Source organism: Drosophila pseudoobscura, chromosome 3 (genome assembly GCF_009870125.1).
Source record: "Drosophila pseudoobscura strain MV-25-SWS-2005 chromosome 3, UCI_Dpse_MV25, whole genome shotgun sequence".
In the NCBI taxonomy this organism is placed as follows: domain Eukaryota; kingdom Metazoa; phylum Arthropoda; class Insecta; order Diptera; family Drosophilidae; genus Drosophila; species Drosophila pseudoobscura.
In genome coordinates this window covers 12,960,679-12,981,251 of record NC_046680.1, presented here as the reverse complement: position 1 = coordinate 12,981,251, position 20,573 = coordinate 12,960,679, and the positions used below count along the sequence as shown (strand labels likewise).

Sequence of the window (20,573 nt, the reverse complement as noted above, 5' to 3'; positions counted from 1 at the left end):
TTCCTGGGGGAAATGGATGATATAGAATAGTCAATATGTTTGTCATCCCAGGCAAAAACAATTTATTTTCAATATATTTTAATATTAATCAATATTATTTAATATTATTTTCATTATTTCAACGATATTTTAAAGCTTATTGTCTTCTTGTAGGGACCATGAATAGGTATCACGATCGTGATATATATACAAAACACTCATCATATACATGAATATGTCTAAGAAATGTCAATTTGAGAAAAGGTCTTTATTAGTTATGTTTCATCTTCACATCAATATTTATACTTTCATATAAAATTAACGAAATAGGGTGTACAAAGGCCTATACACGCATCATATTTCTGAGGGACGGACGATATATCGATAAGATTTTCGATAACCGGTCGGAAGCAACTGTAAACAATAAAATTATTTCATTTGTTTAAAAAAATTAAAATTCTGAAAATTGAAGTCGCCATGGACGACATACGCAGCAGCCTGGACAATATGGTGGACCATTTCAACGACAGCATCACCCACTCGGCGCCCAAGAAGCTACTGTTCAACCGTCTTTCGATTTCGCTGAGCGACGATTCCGCGTCATGTAAGTGCCGGCACAGCAGAAAAATTAGAAGCTATTAAACATAATACATATATGTATGTAATCTTTCCTAGTGCCAAAAAAGCGACGCGTGGAGCAGGAGTCGCCGAACTGCAGCCTCAACAGCACCACCGACTCCACCAACAACTCGGCGTCCGACTCGAATGGGACCTGGAAGATGAACAAATTGCGCGCGGAGCTCATCGAGACAAAGGCGCGTCTCAGCCAGGTGCAAGACCAGCTGAAGCAGAACGAAACGAAGCGTCGCATGGAGCTGTCGCTGGCCGAAAGCAAGGTATCCGCCTTGAAAAGTCAGTGCGACTTCACCAGCCAGAAGCTTCTGGATCTGACGAAGGATATAGAAAATAAGCGCGGGCTAGAAAACAGCTACAAAGAGGAAGCGCGGCGTGCCAAGGCAGAGTTGGCAGGGTTGAAGCTGAAGTACGATGAGACCGTCAATAAGCTGAAGAACGAGAAGTCGCAGCAGGAGCAAGACGCCCGTGATGTTCAGCTCTGCATCAACAACGAGCTGGGCGACTACCGGCGACAGGCCCAGCGCGCCGAACTGGAGCTGCAGTCGACTCTCAAGGAGCTTGAGTGCATCCGGCAGCGCCACGACGAGTACAAGGCTCGTATGTCAGGCTACGAGGAGTTGAGAGCTAACTTCGAGAAGCAGCAGCAGAGCCTGAAAGTGGCTGATGAGCGCATCAAGGAGCTGGAGTTCGAGATCCAGTCGTACACGGACTGGAAGCAGGTGACCAAAGTCTCGCAGGAGCGTCTGGCCAGCATTCCCGAAATGGACTCCGAGCTGCAACGTTTACGCGTCCATAACAAGCAGCTGAACAAGATTATTGGCGACAAACTGCTGCTCGAGGAGCAGGTTCACGAGTACAAGGCGCGGCTGGACAAGGAGGAGGGGTCTCGCGCCGAGGCGGCCGCGCTGCAGGTGAAGCTTTCGCACACGGAGCGGGAGCTCAAGGAGTGGGTCAAGGTCGCCCAGGATCACTGTCTGGCCAACACTCTGGTCAGCCCTGTGACCCTGCGCTCCCGCATCGAGCAGCTGCTTCAAGGGGACATAGTCCATGTATCCGAGAAATACGCCTCCGAATCGGAGTCCAAACAGATGCGCAATCTTGTGCGGGACTTGGAACAAAAGATCCGGGTCTACCTCAAGAACATCGAGGATCTGAACATGAGCTTAAAGCGGCACAAGAACTTCAAGGACCGTCTACAGCGCAAGCTGCGCACGGTGTCCAGGGAGCGCGACTTTTACAAGCAGATGGTGGACAATTTCGACAAGGATCTGACCATGAGCAATGCAAGCGTGGCTGAGATGACACAGGACATGCAGGTGCGCTATCGCGTTGATGTCCTGGAGCGCACGTTGACTGGCTACAAGGATCTGTGTACCACACTGGACCGTGAGATCCAGGCCATGCGCGAACAGGAGCAGCTCAGTGATCCGTCTAGCGAGGACTATGAAAACGTGAAGAAGGAACTGGACACGCTGCGCCTCGAAAACGACCGCCTACGCAGGCGCAAGGAAGAGCAGGAGCTGGAGATAATGCAACGTTGTCTGCGCCAGGACATCGGCCCGCCCATCAGCAAGGTGGTGCATCTCGTTGACAATCCCGCCGCCGAGGCCTACGAGTCGTCCAAGAACATGCTCGAGAAGCTGCAGGCCGAGATCGAGCGTCTGAAGCGGCACAACAAGAAGCTCGAGGATGCCAACGAGCAGCACCTGAATGAGACCACCACCAGCACGGGGGGCATGACCATGAACTTCAAGGAGCTGAACAAGCTGCGCGCCGAGCTCGAGTCGGCCAACGCCAAGCTGGGCAAGACGAAGGAACACTTTATGGCGGCCAGAAAGGAGTTCCGCGACGTTGTCTATATGCTCCTCGGCTACCGCATCGATCGCGTTGGCTACAAGAGCAACTATCGGTGAGTCTACAACCCCCAGATCCACTCTCTGTAGAGTGACTCATGGAAGATTTCTTTCTGCAGCGTTACGAGCATGTATGCGGAGAGTCCCGACGACTATTTCTCCATCGCCCTAAGCGAAAGCAACGATCTGGCCCTGCTCGAAACCCCCTACTCGGAGACACTACAGCCAGCCCTCGACCAGCAGCTGGCAGCCAATAACTCATTCCCCCCATTCTTCTCTTCCCTCACACTGGATCTGTTCCAGCGAGCCACCGTCACGATGACCTAACGGAGGAACTCTAGATACTTTGCCTTTATTTAACTCTTAGGTTAAATTAGTTTTACCTATGCCTTTGATTTTAGTCCACTTGGGATGGTCTTTGGACTACTTGTCGATAATAAATTCTATATGGCAGTGTAAGAGGGGTGTGGAAATGTATTTGCCAAATTAAAATGAGTTAAATTTGTCTGTGGAAGAAATAAGCAGAGTTTCAGATTAGCCTGCGCCATAGGCATCTGTGCTCATTTGCTAAGTTGTATCATTTCCTTTAATTGTGTGCTAATACTTAATTGATTCCATCAGATATGCGACTAAATAAGATACAATATTATCTATAAGATTAATTAAACACCGCTCGATACTATACAACTCTGATGTTCTTATATTTGTGTGCCAGAATAGGGGGATTTTTACAACTAGGAATAAATAGGCCACTAGGCGGTGAGGATGTGGGCCACTTGATCGGGCGTCTTGTGGAGCAGTTGTTCCGGCTGCTCGAAGCCATTGGCCGGATCGTGGACACGCTCGTAGATCTGCTTGTAGATGGCCACGATGACATTGAAGGCCCGCTTCTGGACAGTGGCCCGATGGCTGCTGGACATGATGAGCTGCACCTGCGGCAGCAGCAGCACATCGGGCAGCTCCAGGAAGGCGTCCAACTTTGACGTGAAGATCTTGAGCAGATTGGTCTCAATCTTTGACTGATTGCTCTGCAGAATGGTGTAGATGGGCCCCAGATTGAGGTTGGCCACCAGCGAGGAGGCCTGCTCCGAGGTGAGCGTGTCCAGCTGGGCGTCCGACTGTCCCTGCAGCCGCTCCACGCGCTCATCCATGTACTCGTAGACGGCCAGCGTGCTCTGCATGTGGTACAGGCAGTTGAGAAGATACACGCCCATGTCCACGGTGGGCAGGTGGGCGGCACTCTCCTGCACGGACTGCAGCAGGGGATCGATCACACAGCTCACGATCTTGGTGATGTCCGCCTGGCGACCATCCACCATCGTAGCCACCGACAGGATCTCCTTTAGCATATTGAGCAAACGGGACACGCTCGGCGGTGGCACCAAGTCCCGCTGCGGCGGCTCCAGAGCCATACTGGAGCCAGATGGACGCTGAAGCACACTGCGCACCTGAGTGGCCAGGGAATGCAGATAGATTTGCTCGCTGCTCTTCTGCAGATCCACCAGGCACTCCTCAAGGCTGCCGCCCTGCACCACCTGCTTCATGATCTGCTGGTAGAAGCGCAGCAGATTGGAGAGCGTGAACAGTACGATGGTGTCCTTCTCCGAGTTGAGGATGGTCTCCACGCGCACCTTCAACGGATGTTGAACTCCATCAGCTATGTAGCCCAGGGCAGCCTGCAGCTGGTCCGAAATGTCTGAGGAGAAGCCATACATCAGAATGGAAATGGTTATGGTTTCTTGTGTCCTCGTGCTCACCCTGCTTGTCGCACTTCTTGAAGAGAATCGTGAGGTTCTCCTTTTCGTAGGGAATGCTCTGGTGCAGCCAGGCGAACATGTCCCCAATGTATCGCTTGGGATCGTGGGCGTGCATCTCAATGGGCTTGGGATTGCCGCCGTGTCCGCCCTCCGTCAAGGCCTCGATGAACAGCCGGACCAGGACAGCGCGCCTGGCAATGGCGTACTCATCAATCACATATCTAAAAGAGATTACTTTTATATCGAATCTGAAGGAACTCCATTAAAAAACCCACTTGAAGAGCACAGGACGATCCTGGAGCCGGCGCATGGCCTCGACAATAAGGGGGCCGATTTCGTTGTTCTCCAGGTTCCGGCAGTGGTTCTGCGTCCAGCGGTAGAGCCGCTCAAGCGCCCCCTCCTGATGCAGGGTCATCTCCTCCATGATGTCCAGGGCCGCGGTCTGGTAGCCGCACTGCATCAGCAACCGGCAGTCGGAATGTATGGATTGCACCCGATCCAGAACTCTGAAAAAGTCGGCCACAATCGGAGCATCCTTGGCGCTGCCGTAGAGCAGCTGGTGCTCCGGCACCGTTAGCTGGAATCGGGCCAAGAAAGCCTGGGCAATTTGTTGATGCACCTCCAGGCGATCCCGCTCCTGCTGCATTGTATTGGTCTGTTCGATCAGGTCCTTGGTCAGAGCCTTGGACGTCTCCAGGTCGGACTTCATGGTCTGCACTGACGTGGCCATGGTGTCCAAGTCTGTGCAGACTGCATCCAGCGACAGCTTGACCTCCCGGAAGGCCTTCAGGAAGTTTTCATTGATTCCTACGGAGCGATGCTCGATCTGGCTGCGGAGATTCCGCCGATTCTGCAGGGTGTTCTCGTTGAAGAAGCTGGAGAGACCGTTGAGAGCATCGAGAGTGTCCTGGAATTGATGGCAAGTCGCACATTCAAGCGCTGTCTCGGACTGGCGGTTAGACCCACCTTATCGGACTCCAGACGGGCCTCCAGTATCTTATTGACCCGCCTCTGAATGCGGTCCTGATCCTCCTTTTTATCCTGTGTGGCGCTCATTTTTATTATTATATTCCATACAAATTTGTTGACGAGTTCGATTTCTTCTGTTATCGCTGCTTTGCCATCCCTATGGAGTGAGACCAGGGTAGCACTAAGAAATACTAATATCGGGTTTGTTCAGCCCTGGCTTGAGACGGAAAATAAAGAAATTTACGCGCTTTTACCCAAAATTGTTAAGATAAAACTATAAATCCGGCAGAACCAAGTACTCTAATCCCGCAAAAATGGCCGCTCTGGCCAGTTTGACCGCACAGTACACGGACTCCGAGAACGAAGGCGATGCCAGTCCGGATTCCCAAAATTCGACAGCGTCCCAGGTGAGTAACAATCATATGATTTACTTTCCAAGATTTAAACACTTTCCACTGCCAGGTGATCATACCAAAGCGTCCATCGCCCACGCCTGTCAAGGAGGAGCCGCGGCCCAAAAAGTCCAAGAAGAAGACGAAGCGGGCCAAGAAAGTGCGGCGCCTGGTGAGCTACCAGGACGACACACTCATCTCCGACGAGGAGGAAGATCGCGCCCACGAGCCTAGCGAGGAGGAGTCCAGCAGCGACAGCGATAACTCTGGTGGGGACAGCGATGGTGCCAAGGCCACGAACAGCGCCAAGGTCGAGGGAGAAGCCGAGGGAACACCCATGGAGGTGGACGACGACTCGAATGTCTACCAGCCCGATGAACGCACGGCGGAGAGCTATGAGAAGGACCCAAAATACGCCAAATACAAGTTCCAGCTTCCGCCAGAGCCCAAGGGGAAGCCGTCACCAGAGCTGGTGTCCAAAATAACCAAAATGTACACGAAAATGCGGCAGACCAACATGGACATGAATCGGGTCATTCAGGACCGCAAGGAGTTCCGCAATCCCAGCATTTACGACAAGCTGATAAGCTTCTGCGACATCAATGAGTTCGGCACCAACTATCCGCCGGAGATCTACGATCCACTGCGGTGGGGCGAGGAGTCTTACTACGAGGCCCTATCGGCCGTGCAGAAAACGGAGATGGTGAAGCGGCAGAAGGATCGCAAGGAGGTGGACAAGGTAGAGCAGGCCACGGCGCTTGCACGCAAGGTGGAGGAGGAGGCCAAGAAGCGGTAGGTTATGAAGTATGGGAGAAGTTCTTTTTTATTTAAACCACATCTTTTGTAGCAAATCCAAGTGGGATCAACCGGCCTCATCATCCAGCGTTAAGCAAACCCTGCCTGCTCTCACCACCACAGTGACTGGCACCAAGGGCACGGTCATATCTGCTTTCGGCTCTCTACCCAAGAAGCCAGCGGCTTAGATTTTAGCTCCTATTATTAGTATGTTATATTATATGCGGGCAGTACCGTCTGTAAAAACAAATAAATTTAAGATTGACGGCTTTAAAAGTATTAGAAATATAGCGACTCGTAGGTCACATTCTGATATAAAGCGCATAGAGGGCGTCGGTAGAAACGCTTCTTAAAACCAATATAAGAAATAGATTTACGAATACAACTTTTTAAAATCTATTATTTGTACGACAATCTAAACCCGAAAAAGAAATGCTTTTGCAAAATGGAGTCTAACAGTGAACGATGATTAGGGTAAACGAATATCTGCTTTATGTTATCTAAAGACAATTATATTATATAAAGAATAATCCTTTTTTATATTATTGTAACTAAGAAAATAATGATCTAAAATATTTCTGTTTTAGTACTCATTTGAAAATAAGGTATATTTCGGTATATTTCTGAGTGCAGACGCTCATAATCCAACGAAAAAATGAGTCGTAATTTTAAATGGGCTATAGAAAGAGGTATGGACAACAGGCAAAAAAGGCAAAGCAAATTGCAAGGTTCGTACGAACCTCACTCGCGTATGAGCTCAATATACCTTGGAGAAAAAATCTAATTTCTGTCTTAAAGGTATATTGAGCAAATGGGGTGGATTTTACCATGCATGCGTTTCATTTTCTGGGCCGTTACGACTGTTGCCCATACCCTCTTTTTCCTTCCATTATGTAGCAAGCGTGTAGCAAAGGTGTTGTTGTGTAGAAATGTGTTGTTGTGTAGATATGTGATATATCGGTGGTCGCACGAAATTTTCGCTTAAAAATAATAAAAATAAATAAAAATCGGTGTTTTAGTTAAATGCACATGGTAAAGGACCTGCTATCCGACGCATGCGCTATGTTTTGAAACGCGGTGTACGTTCCCCACTCCTCATATTCTGCATTCCTTGCCTCCTTTCCACTTTCCGTACACAACACAGACGCAAGAAAAGAAAAGAGGAGAATTTTTGTGAGCGAGATAACACGAAATATGTATAAAAGATAAAAGATGATGAAGATACCGTACATGTAGATAGTTGTGAGTGCGTGCGTGTGTTTGTGAGTGTTTTCGGTGCGCTGAAACTTTTGTTGAAACAATCTTGGCCGTGCTGCTGTTTCAAGGTGCATCCGTGTGCTGTGTGGGGAGAGAGGCGAGGCTGTTCCCCCTTTTTTAGATGTGCGATCCACTTTTTTTTTGCGCCAGTTGCGGCTGTCTCATGCGTAGCAAGGTGTATTGATATGGGGTGGGGTATTCTCGATCAATGAAGCAATATTCGGCTGTCGATCGGAATGCCTCACCTTATTGTTCCGTGCCGTCAGTGCCGCGCCTGCCCCCTCCCCTGAGATCTGTTATTTATAAACCGATTGCAGCGGCAGCCACCAGCCACTTACTGTTTTAATCGGGAGCGGAACCAGAGCCCAGTTTTCAATTGAAGCTAATTAATCCAGCTGCAGATTCCCTAAGCACATTCTTTGGAAATATGCATAATTTGTAGCCGCAAATAAGCTGCAACGTGGATGGGCAGCAGAGGTAGAGGAAGCGACCGAGACAGAGACAGCTTCAGCGGCAGAAGCAGAAGCAGCTCTTTGTTCCCGCAAAAGCAACAATTGTAAATGACGCTTGTTCTCTCTTCTTCTGCCTCTTCCACTCTCCCTATCCCTCTCACGGGCTCATCCGCTGGCACGAATACAATCGCGCGTACCCACTCACACCTATGGAACCGGCCACTTGTTGGCGGTGTGTGCGTGAGTTGCTATCCCCCTTCCCTAGCAAACAACCGAAATCTATTCATTGCTTGCGGTGTATCGGTAGGCAGAGGGGGGAATCGAATAAAAGGGAGAGCTGGGGCGCGCGCATCAGGTGTTAATGTTTAAGTGTTAAACAGTCCAAATACATACAACGGTATCATACATATACATATGTACTTATATGTTTTATTTGTTCAAAGAAAGGTAAACAAAAGAGCAAACACGAAAACGAACGGAATACGCGGACGCGTGAGTGTTTCTGTGCGGCGCCACTTAATAGCCAAAAATATACATACATATATAAACTGACAACTAAGGAAATAGCAAAAACAACTAAACAACTATAACAACAACGAAAGCAACAAGGGCATCGAGTGATTCAACGTGTAACTACATAAACCATGTCGGATTCGTATTATCAGGTGAGTTTCACTACTTTTTATCAGGCTCTAGTTGCTAGTCCCTCTAGCCATCCCTGTCCCTCTCCCTCATCACGCTCCAGTGGCGTCAGCTGTGAATAAAAAACTCGACTCCATTCTGAGCTATCTTTTTGAGTGGCGGTTGGTCACTCTCTCCGCCACTCTCTGTCCCCCGTTGAGCACTATACGCACCTGTTGCGTTATGTGAGGCATTTCCGCTTGAGCTGTCCCCCGCAACCACTTGTGGCACATCCTTAGCAATCCCATAAAAGCACTAGTAGCTATTAATCTAATGACATCACTTTCGTTAGTCGGTCACTTTTCTCGCGTGCACAAATCGTGTTTCATTCCGCATTTAAATCTTTTGCCAGAGAGTGAGTGAGAAGTCCAAATGCCAATTGGCTTGAGTGCGTGACCCGCTCTGCAAACACATAGAAAGAGCAAGAGAACAGGGGCATTGGTGGGGGGTCGAAGTCGTAGATACCCTAGCTTGAAAAGAATCCCAATCATATTGGAAAGTCTTACGTTTTCTCAGTTCCAAGCTTCTGTGCAAAATTGTACCCTCTGCATGAGGCTGGAGAGTAATCTATTATTAGGGGGGTTACAATTAGTTTGGTCCAGAACGGCGGACCCAGTAATCAGTTGATGGCCCTCCTAATTGCAGGGTATTTACAGCAAAATAACTGTGCGATTTATAAATAGAATCGCTTTGCTTGTTGCCAATGTTTTATACGCACTGTTGGAGGCGGGGGCAGGAACGCCTTATCGCCGCATTTGCTTATCGCTGTTTCTGTTGCTCTTGCCGTCTGCTTCTGTGGATGCCGCTTTATCGGGAAGTACAGCAGCCGCCCGCCCCATCACGTAGTGGAAAGAATGGCCATTCACACGGACGGATTCAGTACGGACCATTCACCCATTAAGTTCATTCGTGAGCCATTCAATAAAATACAAATGTTCAATGGTGAAGGAGGAGGCGGAGGAGGTCGATGGGTGGGTGGTTATGGGGTTATGTCATTGGCCGTGGGAGGGAGGGAGCTTTGAAGGTGGAAACCATTAAGCTTGTTGTGCGTGCCACTGGCCCCGTTTTGGGCTACCATTTGGGTGGCTTTGGGGTTTGGGTGTTTGGTTTCCCTCACTTCGGAATACAATCAAAATGGAAATTGAATCAAAACCAGATTCAAGACCCCCCTCCCTCCCCATTCGATTGTCATTCCAATGGAACAGGAGAAACAGGAGGACGCTCTCCACTCTCCGACGCGTCCCCCCCGCCCATCTCCTGCCTGCTGCATGCTTCTGCCATTTGTGGAGCTGCTGTTGCTGCTGCTGCACCTGAACCGTGTGGCTTCAGTTTGGAGCCTAGTCTCAGTCTGGCCTGCAGGTTCTCGGTTCTTTCATGCTCGAACCGGTTTCGGATCGGTTTCGGCTTTGAGCCATCTTTAAGTTCTTGTTGTTGTTGCTATTTTGTAGCGGCTTGGCAGAACAGGGTCAGGCCTGTTTGAATGGAAAATCGCTCCAAGGTAGATCTAGGAAGAGCTTGGTAATGATTTTTTTCTTCCACGGGAAACAATTCAATGGCAACTGGCCGAGGCTCCCCTTTGGATAAGTGCTTTACATTCTGTGGCAGGAACTTTTGGAAATCCAGTCCCACTTTTGCTCATTGCATTCTTTGTTTTTAGAGTTGAATTTTGTAGCTCTGGCTGTCTGGAAATGTTAATTTGTTTAACAAATTTGCAATAAGCAAAAGGCCTGGACAAACACTTGATCGTGAGCCTGGTGCTGTTGACTGCTTGAGGAATGTTAGACAAACATTCAGCGGCTGCCCTGCCCCATCAAGTGTCACGTGTCTCTTCCTTTGCTTTCCGTTCTTTTCCGTTCCGTGCCGTTCCCTACCTCCACCTCTGCCTCTGCCTTATTGTGTGCCCACATCTTGGCCACTGACAGGCTGTCAGAACAAAAAAAGGGCCCACACAGAGACACGAGAGGCAGCAACAGAACCAGAACCAGTGCCAGAGTCCATGCCACCAAGGCTTGGAGCTGCCTCTGTTGTTTGCCATTGGCTCAGACACGGCATCAGGAAAGTGGCTCTATCTCTCAAAGGGCAGGGGGAGATAATTTAGTTGCGATGAACCCCCCTCCCGCCCGACGAGTATATCAATTAAAGATTCATTTTTCATTGGTACCCGTATTCCACATACAAATAGATTTAGATACATATGTATTCCAGTGTATTCCATGTATTCCCCTCCACGCAAAAAGTATCTTTCGCTGTTCGTTTCAAAATAGAAATGCTCTCAAAGAGATACGAGTTTCAGATATACAGAAATTCTTTTAATTAAATTGCAAATATTCGCCATTTCGTTTCCTTTCCACTCTCTCTCTTTCTCTTTCTCTCTCTCTGCTTGCATTTTCCCTCCTTCCCCAGTTATTTCTCTTTGTTTCTGCGATTTTTTGTTTTGCAAAAGTTTTCCTGCAACTCGGAGATGCATTTCATTAAATTCAATTTGTATCTATTAAGTGTGTGCTTCCTCCCTGCTCCTCCTCCTCCTCCGCATCCTCCTCCTCTCCTTTCCTCTCATGTGGAATGAGATTGCTTCTCCTCCCCCGATGGGAAAGGCTGATAAGCTATCACCGGACCGGGAGCGGGAATCGTGATTCGTTTATGTAGATTTTACGCTGCGCAAAAAAGCGTTGTACTTGAATGACACCTCGTTGGGGCTTTACAGCAGAGAAGCTGGGTAAAAGCTAGGGGTTTCTTCTTTACCATTCGACGATACCCAACTCCAGGTGGAGGCAGAACCATAGCCTCCATCCCACGACTACAATCTAACTACTCCAATGGCCATATCGATCAACGACGTGCCGCGGCTGGCAGTGGCAAGAGTCAGCGCATTAATTTGCACAATTGAACCCATCAATTGCAGCAATTAAATGTGCCCCAGAGACGAGCGAGCGTCCGTGTGCCATGAATGTTAGGCGTAGGGGGGGCAGTGCACACGGCATAGGGTAGGAGGTAAATAAAGTGTTATATAACCGAGCAACAACAACAGCAGCAGCAACAGAAAGTTAATTAAATGATTGTCAATGCCCAACAACCCTTTCGTGTAATATTTTCCCTTTGTGTGTCTCGCAGAGAGACAAAAGGAGAGCGACGGAGAGCAATCCATGGACCTGTCATTGGAAATTCATTGCAAATATTCCCCCCCCCCCCCCCCCCCCTCCCACTTTGGATTTTACTGGAAATGAAAGCGCACGAATATTTTGCAACATTTAATTGCTCAATTTTTGTGTATGTAAAAAAGCACTGGCAGTGAAGTAAATCATGTCCGAGGGTCGAATTGATAAGCCGCAGAAACAGAAACAGAAACAGCACCAGAAACAGAAAAAGCAACAGAAATAGCAGAAAAACAAACTAAATAATCTGTTTACCGATATGGCACTTGCTTGAGAGGATGGGATGGGGGCAAACAGCTGCTGCCGCTGTTTCTGTTTCTGTTTCTGTCTCCCGCTGGCAAACAGTCGGAAAAACTGCGCAAAAGAGTGCCAGGCACAGTGGGTGGTGGTTGGGTGTGTGGTGTGTGCTTTCATTCACGGATTTCAATCAAAACATCTACTGAATGGATCGCTGTAGAGGTTCCTATATATGTACATAAAATGTATAAAATATTCTCCAAAAAACTGCGAGTCGTTTAAAGGTTCTTAAGTTCTGTTGATCCTTCTGACCCAGTCCCAGAACTTTACTTATCTACGGCTTTAGGTGCCACAGAAATGGGGCACACACACACACAGATACACACAGAGGCCTGATGCTTCCCGAATCTTTGAGAATCCATTTGGAACGGGTTTTCCTGCTGGGGGGAAAACTGGAAAACCAGAATTTGGCACATGCAGGTGTCCCCAATTACCGGCAGCGGATTCCTGAAATTGGGACAACGTTAGTTAGCCAAGAAGTTCGGTTTGGCTTGCAAATTATACGTGTGCCAAGAACCTGGGAGACGCTCTGAGGCTTGCCACAAGGAAAAACCACAACAAGAACTAGTTGTGGAAAGTAGAACTTGTCTAGTTTGACACACACACAAACACACACATTGAGGAAGTGGCAGAAGCAGCAGCATAGTCCAAAGAATGTGGTGCACTTCTGTTAGAGTTGAACTTGCAACAGTTGCCACAGTTTGGGTGCATGTGCAGCAGCAGCAGCAGCAGCAGCAGCAGCAGTCAAACAGCTGGCACTGGTTGTTTGTTTGTTTGTTTGTTTGTTTGTTGTTGTCTTGCTCTGGACACCACCACTCGGATCGTTGCCATCCAATTTTCTTTTCTTTGATGAATTTTCATCCATTTTTCTGTGCCGTTATACTACCCGATGCTGCCACTGCTGCTGCGGTGCCATCGATTTGTGTATAATTTTCGTAATTTTCACTTTCACTCGTCCGAAAACGTACAAATGGCAAACCCACAAAACGGCCACTAGAAAGAAATAAAATCCTTGCGAGAGCTCGAAGCTTGCGATACCCTCTATCGAGGGTTACAATAGGAACTGGTTTGCATAGAAATAGATAATAAATATACCTACCTTTGAAGGGAGAGATCGTTCTCATTTGGTTGGCACCAATAAACCCACTGGCAGGGTATAAAATAGGCATGCGGTGCGAGGGAGGGGGACTGCGGCGCGGGGCATTGCCATAAAGCATTTTTCAATCAAATTAACAGCATGTTAATAACATAACAGAGACATACCACTCGAATACCGATAGACAGAGAGGGAGAGAGAGAGAGAGAGAGAGCGGGAAAAGTGTGATGGTGAGATAGTGAGATGGGAGGGAGACAGTTAAGTGTGATTGTGATGGTGATTGAGCGAAAGAGGGAGGCCGGGAAGGCCGGGAAGGCAGGGGCCAGTGAGAATATAAGCGTGCCACAGCAATTGTTTGGCCAAACACCTGCAATTGCACTCACACGCTCGTCGTCTCTCGTTCAGCTGCTGATCTGCTCTGCTGCTTCTCTCCTTCCCTCTCTCTCTCTTTCGCTCTAGGCTCGCTTCCTCAAACACTGCGAGTGTGGTTGACCGCTGTTGCTATCGCTGCTGCGTCGCTGCCTCTGGCGCTGCTCTCAAAATGCCGTTGTACGCTGATTGAATGCACTGGGGAGAGAGCCGCCATATTAGAGATGGGACAAACCTGGGAAGTCGCCTTTCGGGCAGATCCAGTGGGTGGCAAGGAAAGAGGGAAGCGAAATTGTATCCTACAAGTGATATAACTCCATTTCTGACGATAGATTCTAAGCCCACCCGATAGTTGCTCTATCATCTCCAATGCCCAGATCATAGTCGCTGTATGGGTGCGTGTGTGTGTGTGTGTGTGTGTGTGTGTGTGGAGTCCAATGTTAATCACGTTACGTGTACTCGCGCCTCGGCTAATGCCTTTGCCGATTCTGTGGGAATTGCTCTGATTGTTGCATCTTTAAGCTCTTAATGCAATTAGGTGTTGTTGCTGCAGCAGAAGAGTTTTTTGCAGCAGCGAATCGCCTTCAGGCGATACTCCAAATGCTACTTCGACACATCAGAGTTTTCCCACCGTGGTCCCGTCTCCGATTGAAGCCTAACTGTAATGGACATTGGGTGGGGCTTTTCTTGCATTATTAACCGTTGGACGAGGCACAGCACAGGCGCAAGACTCTTCGAAATTAATTAGTCGCGGGTTCGTTGCGTTCGGGGATATTTTTGGGATAAAAGGTTTTCGAATAGGGTTTAGCCGTTATTTGGGCCCCTTCGCGTGGCCCTTCAGATGCAAATGAGAGTGGAGTCGACACCCTTCGAAAGATGTCTTGAAACCAGCCAGACGGAACTCTCAGTCGGGAGCGCGAGAGCGGGAGACCTTCCCTCCTGACTCTTTGACGTTGGCCGACACTGTGGGGCCCTTCCCTACCTGTCTAGCAGCTCCCTCCGGCCATAAACGATTCTTCTTGGCAGCCATTGTTGGGCTGCTCCTCTGCCCTGTCATTGTTGCAAGACTCTCGTTGCTGTTGCTGTTGCTGCAGACGACAACACGATGACTTCCCACAGCCGCATCGATGCGACAACAAAACAGAGCCAGAGACCCAGGCAGCGGCAAATGCAGAGGCAGAGGCAGAGTTTTCCCTTTCGTTACGTGACAGCGCCCAACACACAACAATCACACGGCCCGGGGCACAATCCTACAGATGCGAGTACTCCGTACAGAGACAATCTGCATATCCCCTCCCCTAGATCTCTCTCAACTGGCTTTCGATTTTGGTTATCTCTCGGTTTTTGCATTGTTCTTAGGTCTCCCGTTTGCCACAAAAATAATAACGATATAATTGACAGCGCACTCATTTTCCGGCTGAATGCGGCAGCTTTCCCGAAATGAAATATCAAAATGCCATTTTCGTTTTCATTTTAGGAAACCATAAAAACTCTCTTGAAAATGATGCAACCTTTTGAGTGCCCCAAAAGAGAAGGAACCCAACCAAATCTGTCTCGATTCCGTCATACCCATCTTTATGAAGAGTACATATTTAATCTTTAAGTTTCGATCGTTTAAAGCTCTGGCACTTTTGATTTTCCGCAACTGCGGTGTGTGGCAGAGTCCGGGATTGCAATTATGATGAAACCGCCTGAATCGATGTGGCACTGAGCTCAGTGCGTGGCACTGTCTGGGGTTTGTCAACCTCTCCTCTTGGCCAGAGGCGTGGGCTGCTGCAGCGCCTCCGGGCACGATGCATGACGCACATTCGAACAGTCGTTCAATACGAAATTCGTTTACGGCTTTTCCGAGGGAACGAGGAGCCAGAGGGGATTGGCTTATCGGACGCTGCACTTGGCATTGGCAACATGTCGATTTTCCTTCTTCTGTTTGGCTTTTCGTCCATTGCATCCGGCATCCGGTTTGGGAGAAGTGCAATTTCCGTCTCTGGAATGGTCTCTCCCGACAACTGACTCTGCTGTCTGCGGCGGGCACTCTGTGGCAGGTACGTGCCCAAAGCCCTTAGCTGCAACAACCTTTTGAGGGCAGGCGCCGCCGGGTGAGTCAGGGCCGCTTCGTGGGGTCCGAGGGGTGGCTCTCAAAAGAGGTTCGATATCTAATTAGTGGCACATTTGCGGGGCTTCTTTGCGAGAGAAATGCAGGGCCATGGGGTTGCTTCCCAGAGGTTGCGATGTCAGGTGTGGGGCAGATTATAACGGAGGGAGAGCGGGGAGAGAGCGCCATGCTGTGCCTTCCCCCCTCTCTCTCTGCATTTTCCATGGGTATGCTAATGGCGGCTTATCTCCCAGATTCCGGGGAATGAATGGAGTGCAATAAACAAAATTCGGGACCGAGGCCAGGTAAAAATGTGTGACAGTTTCATAAAGGCCAAAAAAATGCAGGAAAATGTTATTCTTTTATGCCCTCTCCCGCTCCCCCCTCCTACGGGGGCATGTGGCAGCGTTGCCACACTCCATGAAATGTTAATCAAAGATAGCTGTACAATTCCCAGAACTGGCACAATAGATGCTCCCATCATCAAGGGGGGGGGGAGAGACGAATGCCCAAAGAAAAATCGGGTAGAAGAAGCAGCGCTTTGGGCAATTAAAAAACTTGCCTTGCAGCCAGCTTGAACTCTCTTTCACTCTTGCTGTGCTCTCTCCCTCTCTCGCCACTCCATGCACTGAGCTACCTGAAGCCCCAGCTACGCTCAAATAAAGCCTCGCGCTTACGCTCTCTCTCTCTCTCTCCCTCTCTTGAGCTGCGGGCTTTGGGTTTCTGTGTTTTGCTTTGGTCCGCTGTTCGTTGAAGCTCGTCGAAGAAGCCGGTTGTCGTATCCGCTAAACGCGCCTCGCACTCGCGTTTCCTTCGTTTCGGCGTTCGCGTTCACGTTCGCGCTTGCTGCATTTGTTATTGTTTTTGTGTGAAAGTCGCGCGACGCCGCGGTGTGCAGCAAGAAAATTGCATAAATTTTGAAGCCTGGCAAACAAACCGCCCCCCCTCTCACCCTTTTGTGTCTCTTTGTGCGCGAATTTACGTGTGTTGTGCCCCGATGACGCATGGGTCCATGTCAATGTCCTTATTCATAAAAGGCACACGCCCACGCGATCCGCTCCGATCCTCACTTCACCCCGTAACCGCTTCGGGGAACGGGATTAGCCGATTTCAGCACTGTGTAAGTGGCTAAAATGATTCAACGACGCGTCGTCGATTTGGACCATTTATTTTACGGCTTCTGCTGTTGGCTTGAGCGGATTTCTAGTTAATAATTAAGACAAAAGGCGAAAGATAAAAGATACACAGATGTACAGATATACAGATATACAGATATGGATACAACAGCCACAACAGCTCTTGGGTGAAATTCCATTTCTCTTTTATTTTTTCGTTCGCTTCTGCTTCCTCTGTTACCCCCACCTTCTCCTCCTCCTGCTCCTCCTCGTCGAAACGTTTATAAAAAGTGAAAATCCAAGTGACAATCAATTAAAATTCGAGACCAGGCCACAAGCAACGTAGCGTCGCGCCGCGCCGCGCCGCGCGTTTTGTAGTCCAAAAATCGATTTTCAATTTCAGCCGCAAGTTTTGTTCTAATTTTGTGGCTCTTCTGTCCGCTCTTACCCCACCTCACCACCACTCTCTCTCTCTCTCCCCTCTCACCTGTTTGGTTGTTGTATTTTTGTTACTCCACGCTTACGGTACTTGTGATGGTGGGGGCTTAACCCCAATCCACTTGTTGCATGTGCTGAATAAGCAAAAGACAGAAAAAAGAATCAAGAATGAGTGGAAGAGGTGAAAGAAGCGCGTCGATGGAAAATGAAAATTTTTCGAGGCTTTCAGTATAGTGATCCATCCAGAAAGTAGAAACCTCCCGTATAAACGATGTGAAATCCAATTAAAGACCCACAAGAATTCTCCAAGACCCTTACTAATCTGAAGGAATACCCCTTCTTTATTTTTACGAAAAATCGCAGCTATTTCGGAGGTATCACTGTAGTACCTCTGCACTGTCGCACTGTATGGGTATGGGTCGTCGTCTGGGTGTCGTCGTTGCCGTCGCCGTCGTTCGCTGTGGATGTCATGGATGCCTTTCTATGGCTTTGGCTTAATGCCATGCGACTGGGTCAAAACCCATGCCCATAGTCATATAACCCCATTCTGTTAGCCATTTCCCCCCGCACCCCACCCCATTGGCACCCCATATCGGGTCGAAGTCGAATTACAGAAGCGTTGACAGCTTCAGTTGTCAACTAACTAAACAAATTCATCAGCCATACACTCATAATACCATAATCAGCATTCTCTGGGCTTCAAATTGATTATAAACACCTGGAAAAGCTAATTTTCAACGTAATTCCACTGCCATTTCAACACCTCAACGCTTTGTAATGCAAAATAAAGTCAATTCCATTCCGATTTGTGCGCAATTCGTAGTTCCTCCTCCTGTTGTTGGCCTCAGCAGATCACAACAGATCAAAACAGATCTCAAATCTCACACCAAAATCAAACCGAACCGAAAGCCGCTTAGGCGTTTTGTCCAAAAACAATATATACACACAATGTTGTCTGTAAATAGCAACAACAGATTGTTATTGTTGCCACTTGTGGATGTTGAATGTGGCTGGAGCGGTCTTCTGCTCATAAATGGTCGGTAGCGGTACGTTTTCGAGTATTTTGGTTCGTTTTGGGTATATCACTTGCAGAGGAATGCTCTTCCGACAGTGCTTAAAAGCAGACCATCGGTTTTCATTTGTTGTTCTTACAATATTCCATTGAAATTCCAAAATTCTCGTCTCCTTTTCCAGGATGATTGTAATACGAATCCTCGTTGAGAATGTGGTTCCATTCACCTTTGTGGTAGGGTATTCCCCATTTAACATTTGCTTCGTTTTGTATAAAAAAAACGTGCGAAATTGAAATCGTTCAGTTGGACGGAAAAAATAAACAAATTCCCGCGTCTCTACACTTGTGCTGTGCTGCGTGGAGGTGCGTGGGCCGATCATCAGGCCCCAAGGGTATCTTATGGGTTGATATATACACACACACACACACACACACACATCTGGGTATCTGTGTATCTGTAGAGCAGATATATAGCAGTTGGACGACCTTGTTTTCGGTTTGATTCGTTGTGCGTGCGGCACAACGCTTGGCCTGCCGAATACCCCTAATGTCACGATCTTCTGTTAGGGGGGGCAAATGACCGATTAGAAATCGTAAGTTTCATTCACAGTACCAGTGCCAGTGCCTCGCCCTTCCACGTGATTCAACTTCAAAGCGCGGGGCGCCACCAGACAATTATCAATTTTGGGATTGCCTCAAGTCCGAATCAAAGCGAACGGTCCATCATCATTAGCATTAGTTAAACGAATCTTTCCCGAACACACACACACACACACACATACACACACACCTCATACGATATGTTGTACTAATAAATGATCTTTCTCTCTCTCTCTCTCTCTCTCTGTCGTTGCAGGTAAATGAATGGAAAATTCTTGAATTATGCGAAGCTCGTTGTAGAATCTTTTCCAAAATAAAACACCAGACAAAAAAGTTCCAGTTCGAGTCAGAGCGATGCACAAATGAACGATGATGTATCCCATAGATACACGCCAGCACATGTAGTATCTATAGCTGTATCTGTATCTGTGTGCATTGCATGCCAATTGAATGCACGAGGAGGGGCAGGGCACGCAGTGCTGAAAATGCTGAAAATATTCGCTTCTGTTCGTTTTTGTCCGTAATTTTTGTGCGCAAATCGAAAAGCTTTCTAATCGCTTGGCTGCCCGCGCGGAGTCTTGAGGAAAGCGTTTTTTTCCGCCCATTTTCCATTTGCCCATTTCGCATTGCAGTTTGCGTCTTGGCAGCGCCTTGACATTTCTCTGGCTCTCGCAGCGTGTCGTGTCGCTTTTTACATTCAATATATTGTATATCCTCCGATATTGTATACAGAAACAGCAGATATACAGCAGATATGTACATACATATGTGAGCACCCATGTATCTAGATAGATACATATATCTTTCGTGTATAGTCGTTGATGTGTGGTGCCGCCTCCGTCTTGTGCTTTTCATTATGGCCGAAGATATTTGCCCAGTTTTGTCACAGCCAAAGACATTATTTGCGTTGTGCGATTTTCTTTTGGAAAATGAGTATACGAATTTTCGCATATTTCTACAGTGAGCTCACGAAAAGAAAGAAAGAACGAACTGTCGCATTGCTCCATCGATCAATGTCTCTGCCAAAGTTTAAGTATTAGTTTTATCCGCCCCTAAACAAAATCAAAGTGTACCGCGCATCGATCATGGCTCTCACCATGAATATGGTGTTCCTCAAGGATCTACGCTCGCGCCTCAAAGGATATCTGTATCACGTATGTATTTTGGGGGTGGGGACAAGTCGGAGGGAAATGGTTTATTGGTAGAATAACTTTACTTTCTGGAGTCCATGTAAACATTTAAAGACCTCGAACGAACTATCCTTTGAAATGATCATCAATGGGGGTGTGAAAGATGTATGCATATGCATTCCATATACGCAGGTATACAGGGTATATGCAGAGTCTAAGGCCCTAACATTCCAGTACTCTGTCAAGCCTCTGTTAAGCTTCAAAAAAGAGAGGATCAATAAATGCAAATGAGCTTTTACGTGGCGACTGCAGCAGCGTGCTCATAATGTTCTCTGCTCTCTCGCATCTTGCATCTCCCTCTGCCCATTCCCAGCGCAGCAGCCTTGCCTGCGTCATAGCAAATTAACAGGCTTATTCCATTTTGGCTGTGCTTAGAAACTTTCTCAGACTCCCTTTGTCTTGATGCAGCCGCACACCCATCCCATCCATCCCATCCAT

The 20,573-nt window shown here is 48.1% G+C and overlaps 4 protein-coding genes and 2 long non-coding RNA genes across 15 annotated transcripts in view; 3 read left to right on the top strand and 3 right to left on the bottom strand.

Moving 5' to 3' along the window:
• The first annotated feature begins 351 nt into the window (after nt 1–351).
• On the top strand, nt 352–3,150 carry Mad1 (Mitotic arrest-deficient 1). The gene is made up of 3 exons (XM_001361026.5): nt 352–583; nt 655–2,524; nt 2,588–3,150. The coding sequence occupies exons 1-3, from the start codon at nt 457–459 to the stop codon at nt 2,793–2,795; spliced, it is 2,205 nt and encodes a 734-aa protein (XP_001361063.2). The 5' UTR covers nt 352–456; the 3' UTR covers nt 2,796–3,150.
• On the bottom strand, nt 3,146–5,336 carry Cog6 (conserved oligomeric Golgi complex subunit 6). Its single transcript, XM_033378628.1, has 4 exons — nt 5,192–5,336; nt 4,501–5,132; nt 4,226–4,446; nt 3,146–4,164 (listed from the first exon to the last, which is right to left on the bottom strand). Exons 1-4 carry the CDS (start codon nt 5,279–5,281, stop codon nt 3,221–3,223), a joined length of 1,887 nt encoding a protein of 628 aa, XP_033234519.1. The 5' UTR covers nt 5,282–5,336; the 3' UTR covers nt 3,146–3,220.
• Nucleotides 5,337–5,467: 131 nt separating this feature from the next.
• Nucleotides 5,468–6,660, top strand: LOC4804509 (SAP30-binding protein). The gene is made up of 3 exons (XM_001361024.4): nt 5,468–5,601; nt 5,657–6,378; nt 6,434–6,660. The coding sequence occupies exons 1-3, from the start codon at nt 5,509–5,511 to the stop codon at nt 6,567–6,569; spliced, it is 951 nt and encodes a 316-aa protein (XP_001361061.3). The 5' UTR covers nt 5,468–5,508; the 3' UTR covers nt 6,570–6,660.
• On the bottom strand, nt 6,392–9,484 carry LOC26533161 (uncharacterized). Of its 2 annotated transcripts, XR_004468869.1 has the most exons (4): nt 9,278–9,484; nt 7,977–9,173; nt 7,423–7,506; nt 6,392–7,361 (listed from the first exon to the last, which is right to left on the bottom strand). It is a non-coding gene; the product is annotated as an uncharacterized lncRNA (long non-coding RNA). The 2 variants fall into 2 exon arrangements; XR_001452222.2 differs by lacking the exons at nt 7,977–9,173; nt 9,278–9,484 and adding an exon at nt 7,612–7,892.
• The window catches only part of Pkn (serine/threonine-protein kinase N), a 31,942-nt gene continuing 19,986 nt past the window's right edge, over nt 8,618–20,573 (top strand). The window contains exons 1-2 of one of the 6 annotated variants that reach the window (XM_033378613.1): nt 16,736–16,900; nt 19,907–20,099. In XM_033378613.1, the coding sequence (XP_033234504.1) occupies nt 20,031–20,099 (69 nt within the window). In that variant the 5' untranslated portion in view covers nt 16,736–16,900; nt 19,907–20,030. Of the gene's footprint in view, nt 8,756–16,735; nt 16,901–19,833; nt 20,100–20,573 lie in introns of those variants that run through there. The other 5 variants (XM_033378626.1, XM_033378623.1, XM_033378624.1 and 2 more) reach the window with 5 other exon arrangements.
• LOC26533825 (uncharacterized) lies at nt 12,007–14,087 on the bottom strand. 4 transcript variants are annotated; one of them, XR_004468870.1, is made up of 4 exons: nt 13,484–14,086; nt 13,320–13,408; nt 12,725–13,261; nt 12,007–12,667 (listed from the first exon to the last, which is right to left on the bottom strand). It is a non-coding gene; the product is annotated as an uncharacterized lncRNA (long non-coding RNA). The 4 variants fall into 4 exon arrangements; XR_004468871.1 differs by having other exon boundaries at nt 13,921–14,086; XR_001452220.2 differs by having other exon boundaries at nt 12,738–13,261; nt 13,320–14,087.

Excerpts from the sequence above, each read along its gene's own strand:
- Mad1 (XM_001361026.5), top strand. The coding sequence starts at position 457 with ATGGACGACATACGCAGCAGCCTGGACAATATGGTGGACCATTTCAAC. Across the intron at positions 584-654 it reads GAGCGACGATTCCGCGTCAT|TGCCAAAAAAGCGACGCGTG; the intron begins GTAAGTGCCGGC and ends AATCTTTCCTAG. Across the intron at positions 2,525-2,587 it reads GGCTACAAGAGCAACTATCG|CGTTACGAGCATGTATGCGG; the intron begins GTGAGTCTACAA and ends TTCTTTCTGCAG.
- Cog6 (XM_033378628.1), bottom strand. The coding sequence starts at position 5,281 with ATGAGCGCCACACAGGATAAAAAGGAGGATCAGGACCGCATTCAGAGG. Across the intron at positions 5,133-5,191 it reads CCCGTCTGGAGTCCGATAAG|GACACTCTCGATGCTCTCAA; the intron begins GTGGGTCTAACC and ends CATCAATTCCAG. Across the intron at positions 4,447-4,500 it reads GATCGTCCTGTGCTCTTCAA|ATATGTGATTGATGAGTACG; the intron begins GTGGGTTTTTTA and ends AATCTCTTTTAG.
- LOC4804509 (XM_001361024.4), top strand. The coding sequence starts at position 5,509 with ATGGCCGCTCTGGCCAGTTTGACCGCACAGTACACGGACTCCGAGAAC. Across the intron at positions 5,602-5,656 it reads AAAATTCGACAGCGTCCCAG|GTGATCATACCAAAGCGTCC; the intron begins GTGAGTAACAAT and ends TTCCACTGCCAG. Across the intron at positions 6,379-6,433 it reads GAGGAGGAGGCCAAGAAGCG|CAAATCCAAGTGGGATCAAC; the intron begins GTAGGTTATGAA and ends CATCTTTTGTAG.